The sequence below is a fragment of the Barbatula barbatula genome (assembly GCF_947034865.1).
Source record: "Barbatula barbatula genome assembly, chromosome: 20".
Taxonomy (NCBI): Eukaryota; Metazoa; Chordata; class Actinopteri; order Cypriniformes; family Nemacheilidae; genus Barbatula; species Barbatula barbatula.
Window position 1 is genome coordinate 11,550,925 of NC_136783.1, and position 19,232 is coordinate 11,570,156.

General features: G+C 37.0%; 1 protein-coding gene across 1 annotated transcript; it reads right to left on the reverse strand.

The window, feature by feature from the left end:
* Positions 1–3,621: 3,621 nt before the first annotated feature.
* prkcdb (protein kinase C, delta b) lies at positions 3,622–19,232 on the reverse strand. The gene is made up of 16 exons (XM_079482884.1): positions 19,053–19,232; positions 11,196–11,335; positions 10,642–10,908; positions 10,141–10,303; positions 9,206–9,237; positions 8,546–8,631; positions 8,053–8,182; positions 7,860–7,960; positions 7,306–7,393; positions 7,049–7,179; positions 6,802–6,975; positions 6,038–6,129; positions 5,438–5,500; positions 5,025–5,352; positions 4,815–4,943; positions 3,622–4,720 (listed from the first exon to the last, which is right to left on the reverse strand). The coding sequence occupies exons 2-16, from the start codon at positions 11,302–11,304 to the stop codon at positions 4,562–4,564; spliced, it is 2,052 nt and encodes a 683-aa protein (XP_079339010.1). The 5' UTR covers positions 11,305–11,335; positions 19,053–19,232; the 3' UTR covers positions 3,622–4,561.

Below are 19,232 nucleotides of genomic sequence, written 5' to 3' on the forward strand. Positions count from 1 at the left end.
AGAAAGTGTTTGTCATTGGCTAGAATGAACCACTAAAGAGAGCTTAATCTATCGCACAACTGCGCCACGGCCAGTTCCAGTTTAATTCATCTTTCTGGAACCTTCTATGTAAAGACATCGGAGAAACCTATTTTCAGGATATAAAAATGTGGTCAATAATCCTAATCCGAAATAATGTTTTAAAAAGCTACGTATATTCAAGGAGTGCTCTGACATATTTCTGTGACATGTCCATTTAGTTCAAGAAAACAAAATATTGTTATTGGAGGATCACGGAGAAAGAATGTCTTACGTCAAATATCACATTTCGTATTGGATATTGCGTTTTAACATGTGAAAAATCGAAAAGCTATATTATGCCATAAAGCTTTTCCCTTTTTTTGCTTATTGGTCACCTATCAAGGTAATGCAACAGATAAAGCTATAATTGCAAAATAAGCAATATGGGCATGAGTGCTCATTCACTATAAAGTCATTCTCACGTGGCTTCTCGTGCGAAATCCTGTAAATTTATATTTACAAGTAAATCGAGTATATTTATATTTGTCAGCTTTAGCATTTAAGTATTTATGTGTATACATTGTGAGATTTAAACGTTATGTTCAAAATTCCTTCTTAAAGCATACAACTGCTTAGAAACCATCTCTATTTTATAGCCACGCACTTATTAGCAATGCTGTTTACGTCAATTTGTCGTATTTGCTATGTATTTTCTGCTCTCTCTCTCTCTCTCTCTCTCTCTCTCTCTCTCTCTCTCTCTCTCTCTCTCTCTCTCGCTCTCTCTCTCTCTCTCTCTCTCTCTCTCTCTCTCTCTCTCTCTCTCTCTCTCTCCTACTGACTTTCTGTAATTCTAGATTTGTCACAGGCTCTTAAGGTCACATAAGGCTTAACATGCAGTTGAAAACAATACCCACAAGATGGCAGTAGTTTCAATCTTTTTGAATTAGTTTAAGATGCTGTAATGGGTGGGGTCAGCAGTACAACACATTTAATGCTATTCAATTTCACTTTCTTTAAAACGTTTTTAAAGGCAACTATCATTTTTCATAATAAAACTATAAGTAACACAGTGAAAATATTCTTTAGTAGCCTAGTGCAGAACGTATTCAGTTATACAATATTTATTTTTAGGCAGGTGAAGGAACATTTCCTTTCAGTGCTCTAAGGGGGGCTGGGGGATCATAATGCATTAGGGATCCCCCATAAGAAGTAAACAAATAGACATAGGGGGTCCCTCAGATATTTTTATTTGAGTACAAAATATAATAACAAATGTGATTAAATTCATACAGTTTAATTGTTTACAATAATTTATATTTAGTTTGTTAATGGGCTAGTTGTTATGTCTCTTTAAATTTTAAACGCCCCGCGTCTTAAGACCGCTGAGAGCAGGACATCGGCTGTGTACCAATTCGGGGGCTGCGTCCTTTGAAGGCGTCACTGCCACGCGACTGATTGTTTTTAATAAATAATATATAGTTATGCATATTATGATCAAATATATTGTGTATTTTTTTATAAATTGTATATTGCGAGACTAACCCCCACCAAAAACAAAAGTCTTGTGGTCGGGACCCCCCATAAGACTTGATTCAATTCGAGCACTGGTTCATTTACTCACTCAAGCTGTTACAAATCTGTATAATTTGTTTTTTTCTGATGAGCAAAGATTTAAAACAAACTTCTTTCACATTGTCATTACGGGGAATTGTTTGTAGAATTTTGAGGAAAATAATGAATTGAATCCCTTTTTGGAAGAAGGCTGTAACATGACAAAATGTGGAAAAAGTGAAGCTCTGTGAATACTGTAGGTCACACCATCAGACCTGATTTAGCTCATCAAGGCAGTCTTCAAGAATAGGTGCATTATAAGACCCAACAAGAGGTCTGCGTCCTACCACACCATCTTCCGATATAGCCGCACACATTGTGATATTGGTTCCACGTTGTCCAGGTACTTGGATGGTTGCTTGCTGGCCAATTATATTCCGACCTCTTATCCTTGCTTTGGCCAGATTAAAGGCTGCCTCATCCAAAAATATGAATTTGTGATGGTTTTCATCAGCTTCCAGGTCCATCACCCTCTGAAAAGATCTTTACAGAAAAACAACTACTGATTACACACAATAGTCATCTTACTCAATCCTCCGTCATTTCACTCTATCTGCATTTCTTTCAAAAGGCACCCAAAATAGCTGTTTAAAAGACACCTGATGCCTTGTTAGCACACGGGCAATAGTTGGCAAACTTATGGCTTCCACATTGTTGAAAAGGTCATTATTGTCCAAGATCTGTTGCTGGATTTCTGTAATGCGAATATAATTTCTGGCCCGAACCAAATTGACCACAGTCTGCTCTTGTTGGTCAGTTAGAATTTTGCTTCTGCCACCTGTATTTGGCCTAGTCTATATTTTGCAGGGGAGAAGTCACAACAAGAACAAATTGAAGTAATCAGATTACATAATGTGGTACACTGCAATGCTACATGCAGTCATTTGACAGTTGAAAGATGCGAAATGTTTAGTGCATTCTGAAGACTTATCGTTTCTCCGGAAAGTTCTGATGATTGAGGCCACAGTTGATCTTCTAAGATTTGGTTGAATTGTTGTAGCTGCCTCACTCATTGTCTTGCTGTGATTAATGACATAGTCTACAACTGTAGCTCTGATTTCATTTGAAACCCTATGCTGTTGCTGCCGGTGTTTAGGTCTTTGATGTTGTCCTCTTCTATGTTAACCCGCTCCTCTCAAACGAGGCCTATGACCACCTCTCAGGCGAAGCCCATGACCACCTCCCAGAAGGGGTGCTTGTCCCCTGACATTTCTTTGACCACCACGTAGTCTTCCATTTCCCATTGCTGGCTCCATGTTTTACCCATGTTGAGTAGGATACCACTCACCTCACTATATATGCAAACCACAGTGTGAAAACAATCACCAGTAATGAGTTGCCATTAACTTGTTAAAACCACAAAAATTATTACAAGGGCAATCTCGCATACTGCAATGTCAAGTATAAAAATGTGGTCTGTACAAAACGGTGATTCAGACCACAGAAACTGTGTTTGATAAAGAATGATGACCAGATAATATTTGGTTTGTGTGTATTGTATCCAAACAAAAGTGTTAAGAGCTTTGACAAATGTGCATTTTGATCATCGGTTATGCATTTTGTGTCTATAGTTTTGAAAAATGATATCAAGGTTCTGAAGTTGGTGACAAAATGATTGAAAAAAAATCGTAACATTTTGCGTGAATTATTAATATCCCAAATAGGATTTATAGTATGCATAATACATTTTTCATGTATGTGCACTGTGTGTGTGTGCCCGTGTCTTTCTGCCTCATATGAGTGTGTGTGCACTGTATATTTTGTGTGTCTAGTGTGAATGAAATTGTATCTATTCACTTTGCTCTTGATACCTTTTCTATTTTATAAATGTAATGTGTTGCTTATAGTTTACATTTTTTCATGTACAGCTTCTTGGTAACAATGAAAATTGTAAAAAGCGCTATATAAATATAAGTTGTTGAATTTATTTGATTTCATTTTTGGACAATGGTGACTAATTCTAGGTTACACCTTTTGTGGTAACAAAGGTTGACTATATTTTTTCAGAAGTCAAAGTAAAGATGAAAACTCTTTATTGGTGTTGAATTCTGAGGAGTACATCGAGTAAACAAAAGAGCATTGTAACCTCCATAACAACGGTTCAGGACAATATACATATATTGTTATATACAATTTTATACTTCTTTAAAATACCAACATTAAATAACAGTATATATTTATACTTATTTGTGTCAGTGATGTATAACCTCCACCCACCAATAAACTGTACTAATAAACTACCTACTACAGTACCGTAAAATAAACCCTATTTATGAATTATTATTATGAATAATAATGTCTATAAGGCCATTTTCTCATATTGTTAGGGTTTTAGATTCACCTATATGAATCTACATTGTCCTCAACGTCCATCATTAATAGACCCATACTGGAAAAACACTTTTTTGTGCACGCTCCAGCTGGCAAAATCAGCATCTTAAAAATAAAACTTACACTGTAAAAGATGTACATCTGCAAGAAAAGATATCTTTGAAAGATCCACAAAATAGATACAAGAACATCCCCATCAAAAAGGATCCTCAGATTCCTTGGAAGGCCATTATTTCACAACGACTTAACACCTAAGAATGCTACAGTATACATTCCCTAACGCTTAAATGTATATAATCCCTTTTTGTTAGGTTCATTTTGTCTTCCTGTTCATGTGCATGTTTTTTTCATTTAGTAAGGGACATCTTATTCATCAAAACTGAACTGTGTTCACATATCTATGTTAGAGAAATTGCAATAACAATACAGTACATCGTCTAGGTTGTTTCGATTTAAAAACTTGATCTTTTAAATAAAAACCTAAATACATCATTATGTATTTGTACAGTCCAGAAAGTGTATGCAGATGTAACACTGGTTGAACTCCTGGCTCTTGTATGCTGCTATTGTTTTGAGTGGGTAGCTTTGAAGGGCTTGACCAAACTCTGCCTACAATCTTTCACTTATCCAGAATGGTGTCCATTTTGGGGTTAATGAAAGAGAAGCCAGCAAAGACTCTCTGGTCCATGGTTTCGATCAGGTTCTTGTCACCTTGCGAGAGTCTGGGCTTCTCACTGAGGAACTCTCTGTCAAAGTTGCTACAGTCGTTGGGTGATTTCTGCAATAAGAGAAACAATTAGCAGAGCAGAAAGTGTCTTGGGCTCATGTTATACATTTTTATTTAGTTTTTTACACGTGGTTTAGATTCCTACCACTTTTGGCTTGAACGGAGGATTCACTTCTCGCTTCTCCAGTGCAGACCAGTTGATTGTCTTGAAAAAGGAATGTACACGGACATTTCCAACAACACCAAGCCTTCGAGTTGGGTCCCGCTCAAATAACTGGAACAGATTTGAACAGATTTTAATTTAGAAGTAAAACAAAAGCAAGGGTGGCCAACAACTGAAGCCATTCAGACTCACCTTGTCCAACAGGTCCTTGGACTCCTTTGTAATCCAGCGCGGGTAGTGCGGTGCGTCCATGCGTATGGACTCGAACAGCTCGTCCTCATCGTCTCCCTGGAATGGCGATTGACCAATCAGCATTTCAAAGAGCAGAACGCCAAACGACCACCAGTCCACAGAGAAAGTGTACTTATGTCCCAGCAAGATCTCAGGAGCGATGTAGTCCGGTGTTCCACAAAACGTGGTTGCTTTGTTTTCTCCCACCATGTTTTCTTTGCACATTCCAAAGTCTGCAATCTTAATATGTCCATCCTTGTCCAGCATCACATTGTCCAACTTCAGATCTCTGATTAGGAGACAGACAACATTAAGTAAATACTTGAGTAGCTTTTTTACACTAGACCAATTCCAGGTCATCTGAAGAATGTTACCTGTATATAATGCCTTGAGAGTGGAGGAACTGAAGTCCACAGATGATTTCAGCAGCATAGAATCTGGGACAGAAAACACATCTGATATAACGGCAGGACACAGCATCATTGCATTCAGTAATCTTTTTCATAAATGCAAATACAAACAACCTGTCTAAAAATATAATAGGCTATTAATAGAAACCTTTTTTTTGCTTGTTTTGTCATAATTGCTGCTTAAATAAATAAATAAAATGTCTGTCATCATTCACTCACCCTCTTTTAATTTCAAACCTGTCTGAAGATATATAAAAGAAGATATTTTGAAGAATGTTGCTACCCAAAAACCATTGACTTCTATTGTATGGACACGAAGTCAATGGGGACCAACGATTTTCTGTTACCAACATTCTTCAAAATGTCTTCTTTTGTGTTCCACAGAAGTACAGGTTTAAAATGAAGAGAAGGCGATGACATCATTTTTATTTAAGGGTAAACCCAGAATATTGCTTAATGGACATAAAATCTGGTTAATGTTTAAGCTTTCTTGATTATTGTCGCAGTTATTATAAAAGCTGTGTAACTCTTAGGAGTAAATATTTTAGAGTGCATGTCACTCACGTGGCTCTGTATAAATCAAACCGTCCCTTTTCCTGAATGTGGAACATCAGATCTCCTCCATTCAGATACTCCATCACAAAAAACAAGTGCTCCTGTTGAAAACACACATCAACATAATTAATGAGTGATGGTTTACTGGTAACAACATCTACTCATAATAATAAATCAAATAATTTCAAATCTTTTTTTTTTACATAAAACTGAGCATTTAATGTAGCTTCCCCTTCTGAACAGTTTGAGATCTCTGTACATTCCCAGTCAGAAAAGAAAAGTATTCTTATGCTTGTTTTTCCACACATTCTGCAGAATTGGTTATTCTAGCTTTTTTTAGGGGAATTTCATGATGTCATATTTTACAGTCTTCCACGTCAAACCCATGTCAGTCAAACAGGCGGACAAGTTGATTAAATCTCAGTCTTGGCATGATGAATTGAGTAATGAGTAATGATAACAAAGCTCTGTGATGGGAATTGCTTAGCAAAGTATTTGCTGATTTTATTAATTTGACAAGTATCTTAAATTCTGTGGTGGCACATACCATATCACACATATAATTATAAACATGTTTCAATATAGTTAATGAGAGGGCTATGTGACAGAGTTACACTCCAAATTGTGTGTAATATGCTAAAAATATCAAGAACTAAAATAATAATAAATGCCACCTTTTACCTGGATGATACACAAGTAACAAATATAATTTTGTATTTAACCGATTATTGCTCACTGTATAGCCTTGTTGTACTGAATGGATAAAGACTGACCTTTGATTGGAAAGTGCAGTACAGGTGTGTGAGGAAAGGGTTTTCCCAGGCTAATGCTAACACTCGTTTCTCCACCAAAGTGCATTCCACATCATCATCCATCAGCACCACATCCTTCTTCAGGGCTTTTATTGCAAAATATTCCCCCTTTCCCTTCAGCTCTGCAAGCATCACCTAACAGAATATAAAAGCTGTTTAAGGACAAGGAGTCAAAATACATATGAAAACGTGTGATGTGTTAACTTACCTTTCCAAAGCTGCCTTTGCCCAGTACCTTGTGGAATACAAAGTCTTTCATGGTAACCCGGGTTTGGTGTGTAATGTTGGTAGGGGCAGGGGTCGTGTCATCCCATAGTTTCCCATACTGGGTACCCTCCGCTAACACAAACAGATATATTTTTTCATATGTTATATTATACGCTTTTTATTTAAATTTGGTGTATTCAAAAATCAAACCAAGGGTAGGAATAATCTAACAGGGAAGATGCAGTAATGATAATTTACCACTAGGGTCCACTGGCATGTTTTTGTCTATGGCTTGATAAATTCCGATTTCTGACAAAGAAGGATCTGGACGCTTTGTGGAAGATTTCTGTATAGAACAAAGGAACAAGGACATATTTTGTCTAGTTACATTTAGTTGAGGAACATAATGCAGAATGCCAAACATAACCATATAACAATACTTGCTTTTATAATGCAAGTGTTCTTATGGTTGTCTTAAAGTGATAGTTCACACAAAAATAAAATTCTGTCATCAATTACTCACCCTCTTATCATATCAAACCTGTATGACTTTCTAACTTCTCTAGAACACCAAAGAAGATATTTTGAAGAATGTTGGTAACAGAAAACCGTTGGTCCCCATTGACTTTGTGTCCATACAATAGAAGTGAATGGGTGGCGGCGCTGGTCGGTTACCAACCTTCTTCAAACTATCTTCTTTTGTTTGAAATGACAAGAGGGTGAGTAAATGATGACAGAATTTTCATTCTTGGATAAACTGTCCCTTTTAAACACCAGTAAAGTGTTCTAGGGCAGCTAGTCAAATCACTTACTATGCTGACTTGATTCAAAGCCTCCGCCAGGAGTTTCTGGTTGATTCCACAGAGGTTGCCAACTTTGGTCTGGCATTTATGATGGACGTTCATACTACATTCTGAACACAGATAACCAGTTGTATTACATACACATAACAAATATAAAAAACAATAATTTCCACTTTCAAAAAATGCATTGGATCATAATAACCTTCACACTTGAGGCCTTGTTTGACCATTCCCCAAAGCAGACTCCCACAGTGATCGCAGAAGGTTGGGCTCATGTAGTTATGTGTCTTGAAGCGATGTGGCATGTCAATCTTAAACCGCTCCTTCTGAAACTGTGGATGCACAAAATAACCATCTCTGCTTATACAGATGAAATCCGAATGATACAATCACTACAATCAGAGACTGCTGACAAACAAATTATGATCTTTATTGCAGCATTAGACAACTATTTTTTAAGTGAGTTATCTATTGTTTAGAAGAACTAAAACGGCATGTAAATGAATTTTTATAACCATCACACATACTTTATGTATTTGAGAGGTCAGTGCTCTGCTTTCATGTGTTGGGGATTCTAATGATCACTGTCAAATTGCTCGGTTGACCAATCTAGCTGTCTCAAAAGTGTAAAGGTTCACACAAGGATCCACATTTGGGGTTGTGGATCACAGATTTGTACAGACACTGATGCTTACCATTGTCTCTCGGCTGTTTTCCGCTGTTCCAGTACACCTCCCAATGATCTTATCAATGCACTTCTTGTGAATAACCACATTGCATTCTTGGAAAAATTATATCAAAGTATTTTGTTAATAGTTTGTAATAGCCCTTATTTTTTTCAATATTTGGATAAAGGAAAAGACAAAAATACATGACATGAAAAAATGTTCATATATATATATACAACTGTTCAAAAGTTAAGAATCACTGGACTGCAGTGTGTTTTGGGATCGTAAAAGATTATTTGATCTAAAGGCATTTGCTTACATCTTTGACAAAAAATATAAGTTTGAAAACAATGACTTCTTTCATTAGAAAACTAAAATTGTTTTTAATAAAAGTTTTTGAAATGGATCAGTTGGTCCAAATAATGTAGAAATGCCAATAAAAGCCCAGCATAGATGGGACTTCTTTCAAACCTGCTTAAAAAGCATCTAAGGGAAAATCACCTTGAAAGCAAGAAAAACATTAATAAGGAACGCATAAGTGATCCAAAACTTTTGAACGGTAGTGTATTCATATATAATATTTAATTTATATTCTTGTAAATGTTCTATACATGTATATTGTGTGTTCTTACTAATAAACACAAAAGGAACGTCTACAACAGACTAAAGTGCTGTAAAGACACTTACGCCTACACTTGTAGCCCTGCTTGTTGAGACCCCTGGAAGGCAAAAATAAAGTGTGTTGGAGTATTGACATTTCTACTCAGCAGGTAATACACGAGTGTTAGTACACAAATGGAAAACTCTTATCGGGAAGAAAAAAACAGACTCTTTCTAACCCTCTATCTGTTTCCCTCTTTCTCACACACTTATACACACAGTGTGAACAATGCGCTATAGCATGCAGTAATGTCTCACACTGTACAGGAAGGAGACAGCCCAAGGGACTTTGCTGAGACAGCTGAAATATCAGAGGAAAATTCGAGTGCGCTCGTGCACGCAAACACAGATGCTATCTTATACTATACTATACAAACACACACACCAAGATTATATTCAGATCCCTAAAAAGATGGTTCTTTTTCTGATGTCTAGTGGATTCATTTTTGACGAATCATTATTTCAAGTTGCATCTCATGTTAATGGAGTACTATCAGACACTTTTCATGAAAGGTTATATGATCTCGCTGAATCTTGTCTCACTGGACTAACCTGTTAAAGACGGCGAGTCATTCTGAACGAGAGTTACATTGTTCAAGGGCACAACAGAGCTGGATTATAATCTCTTCAATTTCTGGGTAATTTCAGTAGGTACTGAATGATTTCTAGAACCATTAAACCGCTACCCATTTATTACTTAAATCAATGCACTAAACATAAAAGCACTGTGTTACCTTTCCTAAAGCAAACTTATTTTATTTCAAAAAAGTATTACATTTTGGAACATAACGTGTCCCATAAGACATGTTAGACATAAGACTTCAAATTGTGTAATTTGTTATATTACTAACCATAAACATACATAAATATATCAAAGCTGGAATAATTCAAGGGCATTAAAGGTTCCGTATTTGTATTTGTATTTGTTTTTCTTTCTTTCCTTCATTTATTTCTTTACTTACCACACAAATTCCCTACACACCGAGCAGAAGGTGGGCTGTTTGAAGAAGGTGGCTGTGAATTCGTGATTCTTTATAATATGAACCTTGGCTTGTTTGATAGCTCCTCTCCTTCTGTTCAGAGTAAGAAGACCATCTTCCTCTTTCCCTGTCACTGAAGCCTTGTCTGTGAAGTTAAGAAAATAAAATAGAGTAAGTTAATAATTATTTGAACACATTTAATGAAGCTCAATCAAATAAAACAGAACAACGTCCAAACTGAAGTCAGTTATAATGGGATTTACTTGCACAATGATGACCGTAAAGTGGAAGGATAATAATTCAAAATATTATTAGATTTTTTAAATATTTATTCTGCAGATAACTTTATTGTACCGTGAAAAGTGACTAATAAAATAAATAAATGTACACCCTGCCTATGAAGTTCCCGTGAAGTGTTTATGAAATTGTAACCAGCGTTATATCTGATAGACAGTGTTTAGTGTGTGTTCACTGCATACCAACCTTGTTCATTATCCTCGAGTAAGAACTGTACAGACATCATCACCTTCCCGGTGGGCTGCAGGTCCACCCAAAACTCAGTATGGCCGTTACCTTTTTTGCAGCGCTCAGCGATGACGGAGACCCCGACCGTGGCCTCTGACAGAGTCTCTTCTGGCGATTTCATCAGCAACACCTGTATTACACGCCCCTCATAGATGTGTGCGTCAAATGAGGATTTCCACCCAGGGTACATGGTGGGCTTCCTCTGGATCAGTGTCTTCCCTCGTTCTGTGTGGAGGGGGAGTGGAAACATGTAAGTGCCTGTTAGCTTCCTAGGTAGGCAGCTTTTTAAGGAACTGTGCAAGTTAAATCTATTTTTGTTTTGCACTGAACTCTTCCCCATGTAAAGCATTACAAATCAGCCGCGCACAAGTTTCCATGAGAGTAAGGATGATGCCTTAGAAGTCACTAGGCTCACTAGGCTTTAAAAGAGAGCTGTATATGTTTACATTGATGCTCAGAAGTGTATTTTAGCGTGCATTGTTTGTTATTCAGTTTCAAAAACCCCAACTGACCTGTGCTCAATGATTCCTTCATCTTGATTGCACAGAATGGCGGATCTGTCATCGGGGGAAGATCTCCCAGGTTCAATTCGTTGATGGCGATCCGCAGGAACGGAGCCATGGTGAGAAATCACCTGCTTACACACACTTACCTACAAACAGAAGGAGAAATTGTTCAAATAGGGGTACAAAAATGAGGGTTAAATTCAATTTAAAACAAATATTAACATCATCAATAAGAAACTCTCCTTAAAGCCCTCAAGATTAGTTTTAAGAAGTTGTAACACGATTGCTTCAACTTCCTATTGTGAAAAAGCACAATCTTGCAACATCTTGCTTAACAGTATCTGCTTTTGGATGGCTCCACTAACATCACGCCTGCTGTGGCCGACCAGATAGTTTCGTTTTCTTAGTAAGCAAAGTGCAGAATGTAAACTAATTAACTAAATCACAACACTTATATTCCATATGCAGAAAATAAAATCATTTTCCAAATGGAGCCATTCAAGCAGGACCAGATTCCAGGCGGTATTACCGCACACACAATGGCTCAGCTTTGAACGGGTTCTGGGGCATTTATTTGGTTTCAAAATGTAATCACACAGATTAAGAATTCAGAAACACACCGTACACAGACACACACAAACACGACAGAAAATGAAATTAAGGAAAACAGACAAACTGTAAATCTTGTGACATGGGAATTTATGCGACCACAGCATTCAACAAGCAGTGAACAGCAGTGAATGTGCTGTCCATAAAGGGAAAAACTGTGAAGAAGCTGCATATAGACATGTTGTTTTCCATTAAAGGAAAGCCAATGCAGAGACGGACTTCGTGGTATTTATTTAACAAAATGCCAGTGTTTACACTCAAAGCCCTTAAAGCTCAAGAGCGGAGGCCTAAATCCAGCCCCTCTGTCAGCTGGCAATTGAAACTCATAATCCCACCCAACCAAGATCCGTTTCACACCGGCACTGCTTAACAAAACTAAATCAGAATATATCAAATAAAATAATCCAAGTAAATCTGAAATGAAATGTTAATAGGCCCTGAACAGAAAGTGAACAGTCAGCTAGCAAAATATCTTTTCACCATCCGAGATATAAAGCATGGTGCCATCTCACTAACCACAAGCTCTTTCACAGAGACACTAGAGAATTTTAATTTGACTCATTCTACTTAACACTCAAAATTGTATTTGTATTCATGATTATTGATGCTTTATGTCTGGTTGTACTCTTTATGTCTGTTTGAGGTGAAATGTATAGCAGTTGAAGTGGAACCGTCAGAGACTAATCGAGATATATCTGATGCCGATCTGCAGCACCACAGAATTAGGCCACAGAAACATTGAAACCACAGATTAGTTATCTATTAATCTTTATATGACAGCAATACAATTGAAATTCAAAGTGCATAAGTCTCGTAAAGTCTTCTACTATCAGTCAATACATAAAGGAGTATAGTTATGCAGACACCTTGAGACACCAAACTCTATAAAGTGCGTGTCCTAAATTGTCCTGAAAATGGATGTTGCTGAGCTAGTTTTTGTTACCCATAGTATTAGTTACAATGATACAGCTCCGTGCTAAGGACTTTGGTCCACAAATTACTATATTTTACATATTAAATCAAAATAAATGGAGGTAATCGGAACCAGCTTTAAAAGTTCCCACTCATATTCTTCAAGGTGAAGAAAATGAAGATTATATTCAACATGATGATGCCCATGATGTGATATGCATATACAGTCCTGTCCAGCGGTTAAGTTGGAACTTTGGAAAACTGACATATTTGCTTTTTATTTAAATGTATTATTAAAAAATATATTTTAAAAGCTTGTATTCATGCTGCATACTTGGTATGTAAACTGAGCTTTGAAACAAATTCAAGGAGGCAAAAATTACACAAAGAGCAAAGAAAAAAGCCTAGAAAATGGCTTAAAAAGTATTACTACTACATGACAGAACTTATTTTAATTAATAAATGTTTGCTTTACTTTCTACCAAATTTTGGTCTTTTTCCATGAATTTAAAAAAGTTTACAACCTACCTAGAAGATTTTCTGATAATCTTGAACGTTTAGTGTTTTGTCAAGCTAATATTGCACAAATATGCCATGACAACTGTTCAATCCATACACATCTATAGAAATTACATCATGAGCATCACATATAAACATGTACATTATAATCTATAATGCTGGAAGAAAGAATAAGAAAGAACAGGCAGGTACAGACCCCCTACCACCAGTACATGCACACTCAAAATCACTTCAAAAATGCATGAATATCAGCTAATGAAACACTTACTTAGTCAAACATAAACCTCTTACAGTCAAAGGCATATGACTTTAAAAATATGTCCCTGGAGAGAGTGGAAAAAATGAGCCCATGCAGTAAGGGAGGGGATGGAGCGAAAAAGAGGAAAAAGTAAAAAGGGAGGGATGGGGGAGGGAAAAAAGAAAGCATTGAGCAGAAACATCAACAAAATACTGGAAGCTGACAGTGCTTGCTACAAAAGGCAAACTCATACAACGAGATCCATTCATATTCTTCATTGACACTAATGCACACCTCTTCCTCTCATCTACAACTCGAACGTCTGCAGAAAACACAGCATTAATAGCAAAAATATCACTATCAAATGACGGAGTGTGCCAGTCTCAACAGTTGTGTGTGTTTCAGCTTGGTTTCTCTCAAAGCTCCATTAATCTGCCAAGAGAGGTCACCTCCCTCACAGCCGGACCGGTTGATGCTTAATTAACACATATCCCTTTGGAATGTGTGTGTGCGTACATGTGTTGAAATGTCTTTATGCTACTTTCTTAAGCTGTTTGAGGTGCAAAACATGAAGGAATGTATTATTAGAACCTCCGGTGCACTCTAGTTTAAGGATGGCAGGCTTTTCGATAGCGACAGTTTTACATTGATGATGCTTCTATCCAAAGTGACTTACACAGCATTCATAGCTATATATAGTGTGTTCCCAGGGATTGAACAAATAGCATGCATGATATTATGAACAATCATATCTGTCCATTTACAATTACACATTTTTGCTTTTTTGTTTCTCACAAACATCACAGATTCGGGCTCAGAATGCACCTGGGAGTCGATTAAGACTAAGCTATGAAATTAATAGAAAAAGGGTGCAGCTGGGGTGTTGGTGGTTTACTAGAAATGGAACAGGAGGGAGGTGAGCTGTTGTTTATGTTCCCCTTTCAATTGATTGACAGGAATATATGCTCCTCCCTAATACTTTTGATTAAACATCATTTATAAACTTCTTATGTATGTGGTTGGATGTTTTGGGTTCATCTTTAACCTGCACTGAATTTTTCCAGAAAGAAAAATGGCAAAATCTAATTAAAGTCACGTAACTCCGAGATCTGAATGAAAGATGCCTGTGACATCACAAAAATGTGCAAAAGAATGTTGCCATTTGAATGTATACAGTAGGAAATGATGTATAGGAATTAAGATATGGCAGTAAAACAAACATATTCATATATTGAATATATTCACGGTCTAGTTAATTTACTCCTGAATTTGGCCTCATTAAACAAATTATTTTAAAACTTTTTTAAACAGTGAATGTGTTAAAATGACAAATAAAATAAATATTAGGGCTGTGTACAAAATAACAATCTAACTGCCCTATTAAACTGATGAACAGCAAAAACAACCTTGCTGAAAAAACTGTAGAACTCTGGCCAAAAAACATTAGAAAATTGTATTGGTTGTAATGGAAATTGTATTAGTTTTAATTGAAACTATCACTGATATGTGATGGATTCGATTGGTGGGATGTTAAAAAATATCGCAGGTGGTCCACAGCAAGATGTTTTTTCTTTTGAAAAATATTGCAATTATGTATCGTATCGAGATATATTTAATATATTGTATTGTAACATATCTATCGTGATATGTATCGTGTCGAAAAGCCCTTGCCAAACAGCCTAACTAAATATCAAATGAACTTCAAGTGTCGTCAGGGACAATTCTGGCAGAGCATGTATTTTCTGTGCCACTGTTATCAAACAGAATTTAAAAAATATGATTGTTTTCAAACACGTTTCCTGAACATTTCCCACAATCCACCAGTACAAACAACAAAAAACTATAGCCCAGCTTATTCATTTGGCTTAGTTATTATTAACTGCATTTGATCTCTTAATACAGAGAAGGTGAGACTTTATTGAGGTGCTTGAATGCATTCATATGTAAGCTTTACCTTAGACTTAAAATTTGACAACCACAGAAACTTAAAGACATATAGTATTGTGGCTTCAATTGGATGGTTTTCCAAATCGTGTGTAAAACTCCAGCAAACTACAGTACTTCCTGTTGTGACTAACAGTGGGTAGAAAACATCATTTTTTTACTCTGAGAACAGTGTGTTGAGTAAAAAAAGATAACACATCAGATTTAGTCTTTAAAAAGCACACTGTATTAGCATGAGACCGATATATTCAATGTGCTTTCAGTTTCTACTGTTAAAACCTTTTTCACATGCTGTCTCTGTTTCATTGTATCACGCATGTTGTTTGTCTTGGGAATGGACATAATAGTCCAAATGAAAAGATGAAGAGCATAACATTTAGACAGAACAATAGAAATGAACAGGTTATGTCAGACAAAAATATCTGCTGATGTGATAGAGAATGAATCTATGCAGACTGAACTATGTGAGCATGTTCAAGTCACGAAAAGAAAGCCATGTTTCAAAAAACCTGTAAGTCTGGTTAAACCAGATTGCCACTATTTTACACTTATCCTTACAGAAAACCCTAGGTGGTGCACACAGCATGTTGTATTTCTAGCTCTACTTTTTACATTTTTTATTTACAGTATTGCAATATATCGCAATTGTGTATCATATCATAATATAAAGCATTATATTGTACCGTGACCCATCTATCGGCTTATGTATCGTATCGTGAGGCGCTTTCCAATACATAGCCCTAATAGGTATACAGTTGCACACACACAGAAGAGAAGAAGAAAACCATGTGCACAATCAAACAATCTCCCAACCTTCCTAAACGCTGTTTAGCATTCCTAATAAAACAATTACATTTTCTTAGGTAATGTGATATTTTTCAGAGTGAAACAGGATATTCCTGGGAATTTTTGGTGGTCTCTGTAAGAGGTGTTCAAAGAGGTTGAAAAAAAGTCTAGAATAATGCACCAATACGATTGTTACAACAAAGACATAAAATATGTGTTGAAGGGAGTCAATGGTGCTTCAGAACTGCTTGTTGCTAACATTATTCCAAAATATCCCTCTTTATGTTCAACCTAACAAAGTAATGTCTGGAACATTATTTTCATTTTTGGGTGGAATATCCCTTTAAAATGTATAAAGTAGATGAATTGTAAAATTGTTGATTTCACCCAAAAAAGAAAACTCGGTCATCATCTACTCATCCTCTTGTCATTTCAACGAAACTACCCATTGACTTCTATTGTATGGACACAAAACCAATGCAAGTGAATGGGCACCGCCATTGTTCAGTTATCAATATTCTTCAAAATACCTTATTTTGTGTTCTGCAGAAGTAAGTCATACAGGTTTGAAATGTCAAGAGGTTGAGTAAATGATGACAAAATTTTCCTTTTTGGGATAGATCTTTTCATGATAAACCAGCAGCACTGGTTTCTTTCACAAATACAGATGAATATTTGCAATTCTCAAGGTAAACAAAGTTAATGCTGCGTCTGCAGGTAAAGGTTGGGCAACACAATGAGCCAAACCATAATTTGTAATCACAAATGGCAACGGGACTATTTGGGTTAAAACAACATGCTTTATCAAAGCGATTGTGTGGATGTGAGTGAAAGAATGAGGAAGAGAAGATGGAGGGCCTTCAAGGTCATCTGGGTGCCGAATGCCATGTGACATTTGTTTTAGTGTGGCATTGATTTCTCTCCCCTATCCTCCCTCAGGCTAAGAAGAAACAAGAGACCCCATGCATCTCTCTCTTTCTGTCTCTCTCTCTCTCTCTCCCTCTCTAGTCTATAGCACACACACACAAAATACACAATGGTCAGTCTAGGTTATTGTGGAAAACCCAATTCCTCTTTGAAACAGGGCTCCCCACAACATGGTCCCTGTGACTGCCAGTTTCCAGTCCAATGTGTGTTTATGCAATATCAGGACTCAAATCCACTCACTAAAGTTCAAGTATGTAGGACAAGAATACTAGACACACATGTGTGTGTGTGTGTGTGTGTGTGTGTGTGTGTGTTGTCGTATCTATCAAAAGATGAAGCTGAGCTTGCCTCTGTAGCTCTGTACAATGAGAGTGGTGTCCAATTCTGCCTTGCGCACACTTCACAAAAGCTTCATTAATCCAAGACAAACAGAGAGCGCCCTGTATGCTCACTACCATATAAGTACGCGAACAACCTTTTGTGATGTGTTTAAAAGCAATGCAAAAATAAGTAAAGACATGCAAAACAATACAGTGGAGAGACTGAACAATTTACTGTATTTGTGTTTTCCAGAAGCACTACAGCTGGGTGAAAGGTCTGAACGCTCCTAATAATGTTCGCTTGTAAGACTGGTGTGTGTTACATAGAAAACACAGATGTTGACAGAAGGGGTAAAGATGCACCATCCTCGCTGCCTTCTTGTCCCCTGCAGTACGGCAAGTAAATAATTCAGAGGACGAACGTACGTCGTTGATTTAGACATTCGGACGACATACAAAAAAGGTATTAACGCAAGAGACAAACATAAAGAACTATGTGAAAGGGCAACATTGAAATTGTAATATGAAACGAGACAAAAAAGTTAAAGAACTTCATGCGAACGTATGCGTACATACTGTATGGAGGCACAATGCATCGACCACATCAGCCGAAATATTAAATGTATCTGCCAAATTTGACAATAATGAAATAAGAATTTCAAGATTTTTTTCCAGTTTAATGCCGCTGCCACACTAGACTTTCAGAATGTGATCTTTCTATGCTGAGCCCTGCGTTTATGGGTAGCACCCAGAAAAAAAACTATTTAACAAATTTGGATTGTGTAATACTGTTAGCATTTCCTCCAACTGAAATGTCTAGATAAAATACTGGTAAACCACACAGATTTTACAATGTGCCTTTAGAAAGGGTAAAAGAAACCTAATAAGAAAGCAAAAGGCGTTTAGCCATCGGCAGCCTTGACAAACTCTCATGCCAAAGTCGGTAACTATGGAAACCGCGATTATGACACTGCCGTAGCGCAAATATGCTTTATATCCCGCATTTTCACGTGTCATTTTAAGAATTAATCTTTTCTCTTTATCTCAACGAAAGTTCTCTTTATCTCAACGAACTTGAAAAACAAGACTGAACCCCTAGCCACCATTATGCGTTACTAAATATAAACAGATTAGAAAAAGAAAAATGCAGAAGAACTGCCTTTTACAACAGTCTGAAAGTCTAGCAGCAGCGCAGTCCAGACTTTTCTAATAACTTACTGTATGTGCTTACATAACTTCATGGCAACACATACGACACACTGTCGAAAAGTGCAGACCGCTGCTGCTTCCGCATAACCAAGTCCCATAAAGACAATTTGTCGCGTTTCTTTATCTCCTCAACTTTCACACTCGGACAAACGTTTAGTACTTCCTGTCTCATAAAGCGTCTGTAATCCCTAATAACTTTACGTCTGCGTTTGTTTTGCACGAAACTAGAAATGGAGTGCCTGGAAATGTCGTCTCGGTGACCGAAACGCCGAAAATGCAACGAAATCTATTGGTCGCTGGCGGACAACGTGGACGACGTTGTACATTTCTGTCATCTCCCGGACTGACGTTCACCAACCAAACGAGCTGAAAGTCAAAGGTTGTGAGCAATAAACTTACCAACTTCAAAGACCCGAGTAGTTTCAGTAAAGAATCTCTATTCTTCGCGCTGCTCTGTAAGTTGAGAGTAAACTGAAGAGCGCGGCGTGTTTGAGGAAGTATTTACCCGCTCACTGTGCGTGCGTGCGTGCGTGCGCGTGCGTGTGTGTGTGTAAAAGAATACTTTAGGAGTGAGGTCGC